The sequence below is a fragment of the Gobius niger genome (assembly GCF_951799975.1).
Source record: "Gobius niger genome assembly, chromosome: 11".
NCBI classification, from domain to species: domain Eukaryota; kingdom Metazoa; phylum Chordata; class Actinopteri; order Gobiiformes; family Gobiidae; genus Gobius; species Gobius niger.
This window is the reverse complement of record NC_136862.1, coordinates 24,402,934-24,408,793: the sequence shown is the minus strand read 5'-3', so window position 1 is coordinate 24,408,793 and position 5,860 is coordinate 24,402,934. Positions and strand designations below refer to the sequence as shown.

At 46.1% G+C, this 5,860-nt stretch overlaps 1 protein-coding gene across 1 annotated transcript; it reads right to left on the bottom strand.

Moving 5' to 3' along the window:
- Positions 1-654: 654 nt before the first annotated feature.
- spry4 (sprouty homolog 4) lies at positions 655-5,457 on the bottom strand. The gene is made up of 2 exons (XM_079566647.1): positions 5,102-5,457; positions 655-3,232 (listed from the first exon to the last, which is right to left on the bottom strand). The coding sequence occupies exon 2, from the start codon at positions 3,185-3,187 to the stop codon at positions 2,111-2,113; it is 1,077 nt and encodes a 358-aa protein (XP_079422773.1). The 5' UTR covers positions 3,188-3,232; positions 5,102-5,457; the 3' UTR covers positions 655-2,110.
- Positions 5,458-5,860: the final 403 nt, after the last annotated feature.

The following is a 5,860-nucleotide window of genomic DNA, read 5'->3' as shown; positions in this document are numbered from 1 at the left end:
GAGCAGATTGTGTTCCCTGTGCGATCCAATGCGCTCTCCAGTCCTCAGGATTGCGGGGAAGAATTAGCTTAGCCTCTCGACTGCTAATGAGCCATGGACAGTGTCTACCATATGTGTTTTCCTTTTTTTTTTCTTATTGCAGAAAAGACACACTTTTTCCCAAATCAAGTGCGCCCGATACAAAGCTTTGATCCCATAGTTCCTCACTTCCAAAATGCCCCGCCCCCCCCCCCCCACCCCAAAATATAAATCTACTAAATTCTCTATATACTCTTGAATTGTAAGTTATAATGTACCATGCAGTCTTTCAAGGAACTTTAAAATTCTCGTCTAAAGAAACACAAATGTTGTGAAACTATTTACAAGCAAAGAACGTTTACTGCATAGCTCTAGTCTAAATATATATCGTCAAAAAACATTTGTGATTTTGGACCCCTGGCACCATCTCCTGTACGCAACAATCATTTTTTTTTGGCACCTTCCTTCTCGGACTGAAGTTGCTCGTTTTTTTTTGAAAATATTGCCTTATACATTCAAGACTAAGGAGTGGACAGTGTATTTTAGCTGTGTTTTTTTGTTTTTGTTTTTTTTTGTAATAGTGAACGAGATCAGCGTTGTGCAACAAGGCAAACACTTGTGTGAAAGAGAAGGAGAAATTGGAAAAGAAAAGTGTTTTTTTTTTTTTTTGTTGATGAAGAGAAAAAAAGACTGACAACCTCCATTTGGTGCATAACATCGGTGTCCACTCAGACATGCTACTGTACGCTAGCGTTCCTTTGGCAAAGTCCTACCTATCTAGGAGCTCATGCAAGCCACATAAAAAAATACACTTTTAAGAATCAAAAGATTTCTAATGCAGCATAATGACTAGACTGGCGTGAAGAAGACACTTATGTGCGCATGTGGGCGTATTGCGAGTGGAGGGGGTGGGAGGAACCGCGGCTAAATGTAGCGCAGGGCGATGTAATATGAGATAGCTGTGGTGGATAATACTGTGCTTTAGTCCATCCGTTCGGGGAGGGTGGGGGGGGTCTTCCTAAAAAAAGTTGTGCAAGTGGCAGGTTGATTTTGACTAGGCTGACGAGATACCAACAACTTTGCGTTTCACTCACTTGCTCTATCAAAAGAAAAGAAAAGAAAAAAAAAAAAAACTGGCCTTTTCTGACTTAGCTTACTCGATTTGAATTATTCACTATTGCCTTTTAATTGGTTCTTTGCCCCCGTGTGCAAAGAGGAAGTAGATTAAAGGCTCTTAGGCAGTTTGTAAAATCAGCATGCTATAGGCCAGACCACTGTAACAGTCCCTGAGAAGATCGGGTGAACTTTATACATTTCTCTACGACACATCGACTCCTAGCACAGGTGGGTAACCATTACACTAAAGCATGCAGGTCGTGACATGCATTACCTCTGAGGTGATTGGTAAACAGCATTCACTATCTGTTTAGAAGGAATTTACCTCTAAAACTTGCTATAAAGTGATCATGTCTCTCATCTGCTTCCACAGAGCACAGCGTGATGGAGAAAATTACTATTATTTCAAAGTCTCGATGTGTTTGTTTTTACAGCTCCTCCAAGGAGATAAAATGTTAGCAAGCTAGCATCTCTAAGTGGGAAGAGGAAGCATGGCAACGCTAAGTGTTGGTGGTGGTCATAATAGAGGAGAGAGAGTAAAGTGGTGGTTTTACTCCTCTGAGAACTATCATAAGCTTCGGTGTGAAGGTAATCAGTGTTGGGTGCAGACAGAGGAACAGCGGCCTGTGCTTTTGGGGCGGGGAAGTTTACAGATATCAGACCATTCTGGTTAGTTTAAAGTTACAAAATTAGCTGAGAAAATAGAGAGCAGCAGAGAGGTACAATGACTTTGTGCCTTCACCCATCTTTTGCAAACAAATCAACTCCAGTCCCACAATCTAGTCCCAGCAGCGTTTTTCTTCTGTGACCAATTCTTGGTCATCCACCCTTAAACTAGGCTAAGAGCCACTAAGTACCGAAGTATACAGTCATCTTCCAGCAGATACATGGGTCATAAGGGATATTTTGGATTGTCCTATCCATAGAACAAGCAAGCGCTGTATGGTCCAGTCTGTTCAGACACTTTGGTCCATTATCATGACCCTGACTGCTTCTCTAATGTCCCGATCTTAGCCTCCACACTTTTGCAAACGTTGGTGGAGCCTTGCAAGTTCTTGCAGCGACAGCCGGGCCTACTGACCTTGTCATAACACTTCTGTCCCAGTTTGGCCAGTCCCATAGCGGGAAGGTAGCAGACCAGGCAGGGCAAGACGAAGGAGAGGGCAGTCATGAAGGACCAGCGGGCGCAGCAGTGGGCCTGCGAACACGAGCAAGGTTTGTCCGCACATGAGCCTTCATCATCCTCATCCTCGGTGCAGTGGTAGAAGATGCCTTTGACCAGACACATGCATGTGGCAGTGTCCACTAGGCTCTGGGCGGAGCACAAACACTCCTGGTTACACACCCAGCAGGAGGGCAGGGTCCGCGGCAAAGTGCACTCGGTGCACCGGCACTTCCCACACGCTTCACACACCACCAGATGCTTCTTCTCTGCAGGCGAGGAGGGGATCAGCGACAGGGTGTGCTGGCCTATGCTGGGACACGCCCCTCCGGTGGACACCTGTGCAGACTTGAGGTCCAGAGATTTGGCGGAGGAGGTGCAGGAAGAGCTCAGGCCTTTAGACTCAGAGGAAGAGAGACACCCAGGGGTGCGGCTGACCGTGTTGACCACGCTGTGGGGCAGGGTTGGGTGGTGGTCCACCACAGGGGTGGGGGCAGCATGATCCAGCAGCCTCTGATCAGAAGAAGTGCTGCTGCTGCTGCTGATGGAGCTGGGCCTCCCGCTGAAGGAGATCCAGGGGTGAGTGGTGCTGTCCTGGTGCAGGTGTGACTGTTGGTGATTGTGATGGAGGTTGTGGTTGGCCCCCAGAAAGTTCTCCTGGCCCTGTCCAACCCATGTGACCCTGCGTGGAGCCTTCTGACTGTTAGGCTGCTGGGACACCACCGCCGGGCTGTCGATGTAGTCGTTCTCTACGTGGGTGGACTTGATCTGGTCCAGGGGGTAGATGGTGAGGTGCTGAAGGCGGCCGTAGGGCACTCGACTGTCCAGCACTGGCTGGGACATGAGCGAGGAGGACACCCCTGGGATGTGCTGTGGGACCCTGGACTCCATGTGAGGTCTGCGGCCGGGCACGTCTCTTTACAGCAACATCCAACACTGCAGAGACACAGGGTTATTAATAGGACAATCCTATTAGAGCTATCGATCTTTACACTGTATCTGCCTATTTCCCACCGCACTACAATAGATTCATGTATGTAAACCGGCCGGTCCAACCCCAAATGCATCAGAGAGTTCATATAATTTTGAAAAAAGTACAATTTTAAAGTCTAGATCACAAATACAGTAAAATGTTGGGTAATAAAACATAACAAGTCTTAATTTGACTGTCTGTCAGCATCCTGGTAACACCAGCACCACTCAGCCATTAAAAACTTATCAGGCTTTTACAAAAATGCGAAAGTAGGTTAAAACAAACGGTCATGATTTTTTGCCTGAATACCAGAAGCGTTTCAAACCTCTTCCATTTTAACTTTGACATTAGAACAATGGAAGTTGGGCTTTCGTCGCCTCTCTGGGAGCACCACGGAGCAGGGCTTGCATGCAAAAGACCCAGAGATGCAAAACGAGGCAAGGCAAAGAGGAATTAGGGGTTGCCAAAAGGGATTTCAACAAAGACTCTGGCTCGGTCAAGGAACGGCTTTTGTACGAGGCACCACATTAATGGGTCATTTATTAACTGATTTCTTTTTATATGTGATTGTATATATCAGCTCAAATTAAAGTAGGATGTTTGAGTGACATAAGACAGCCAAGCCTCAGATTTTGTGAATGAACCGGTAGAGGAGCGCAGCAGGTTTTCATGAATGGAGGCTGCTGCATGACTCCTTGTTGAAAGTATGAATAAGAGAGCTCTGATCCTCATTGAAAAAAAAGAATAGGCTACATTTTTATCAAAGAGCGCCAGTCCTTGTGTGCGAGGGTAACCTAGAAAATAATCAAGCGGAAGCATCATTTCCACTGTCCCACGTCAGGAGTTTAGTTATTGCAAATATAGCTCAACTGACATAAAGAAGAAAGACCACTGATTAGTCTTCTTCCCCCATCTTTTCACATTTTGGATAGGAAACTATATCCAGCCGCTGTATGAATTCTTATCTGCTTGCCCAATAAAATAAAAAATAGAAAATACAACATTTCACTTGTTTTATAACTGTATTATCGCCACAGCAACCACATATGGGTATCTCCAAGCCCCCCTTTAGCCTCCTTTCTTCAGTTTTGGTGCGTAAACCTGTTGCGACACCACTGCTGCTGGCTCTGCCTCCACTGTGCTTGTGATCGTCAAATCTCGACCATTATATGAGCTTCCAAGCCGGAACTGTGGACGTACGTGCGTGCGTGCGTTTGCGTGGCTGTTCGTATGTGTGCGCGTGTGCACGTCCCTCCCTGCCTTCAATATGTGAATGGACTGAGTCATAAAAATACGGAGGCGGCCGCTCGACACACTCAAATAGCATGTTTATACAGACTTTGTGTTCGCATATACTAATGTTCCTCGCTTGTATCTGCGCATTGGGAAGCGTTTGCAAGCGGATGGTGCAGATATTTGCCAGTGAACGAAGCGGTGGTTAGTTTTTAAGCGACATTTGGCGAAGTGCGTAGCCGTAATAGGGCAGCAATGAAAGGCATTTGAATTGAACTGGATTCGAAAAAGATGAATGTAAAATAAATAGCATTGAAAGTGAAATCGGCTAACAGGCTTAGTTGACATGAAGTCATAAATAGCTTCCTGGCGCTTTAAAAGCGCTCACGGCGCTGTGAAATGGCAAAAGATATGACATTTGCTCTTCTGTCTTTGCGAGAAATGTTCTTTCTGGGCAAAATATAGATTCTGAATAGGACATATCAAACCTATAGCCTACCTAAATGTCGCTGCCTGCTTTCTAGACTCGATTATAAAGAAGTATTCTGCAGCCAGTAACGCGAAGCATTTTTAAAACACACACACATTGTTTTACTCACCAATTCAGGATAAAACTGTCATTTCTCCGTTGTCCTCGGGCTATAGTCCAATGCGATGACAAGTAGCTCCAGAAATAAACAGCATTAAGTCCAAATGTTTTAGGCTTGAAGCGCCGTGGAGGCAGAGAGCACTCTCTTCTCCACTCCGGTGAGTAAAAGGCGACTGACTGCGGTCGTGGACACAGCACAGCTTTGGATCTTGATGTTGCAACTAGCTGCTCGAAAAAGGGGGAGGGCTGTGCGTTTTTATGAATGGGAGGGTATAGACAGGGAGAGGGGACGGCGCTGCTGCTGCTCGGTCTGCCTCCCTGCGTGAGCTTCTTGTGAATGGCAGCGCGAGAGAGAGAGACGGGAGGTGCTCAAATGCGGAGGTTACATTTTTATGAATGGTGAGCGCTCAGAATGGGATTGCGCATGCGCCATGTGGGGATTTTTATGAATGGAGAAGAAATGGCGAATGAGGCGTGTGTGTGTGCGTGTGTGTGGAGAGAAACACACAGAGGCGAAGGGGGTGAAATAAACGGAGGGGGGAGAGGAGGGAGCTTTTTTGGTCACAAGGGCAAAGTCAGGCCTGATTTACATAAAACTAGCGATATTCTCTCCGTGATGGCGCTGCTTTTCCTTGTGTAATAGACAGTCGTGAGTGGGCGAAGACTGCGGTGGATTTCTGCTGTTGTTTGGCACTAGAATAGCAATGAGGTGCTTTGTCCATCAAAAACAAGGACGGAATAATGGAATTGATTTCAACATATACCAAAT

Coding starts and splice junctions, on each gene's coding strand:
- spry4 (XM_079566647.1), bottom strand. CDS start 3,187: ATGGAGTCCAGGGTCCCACAGCACATCCCAGGGGTGTCCTCCTCGCTC.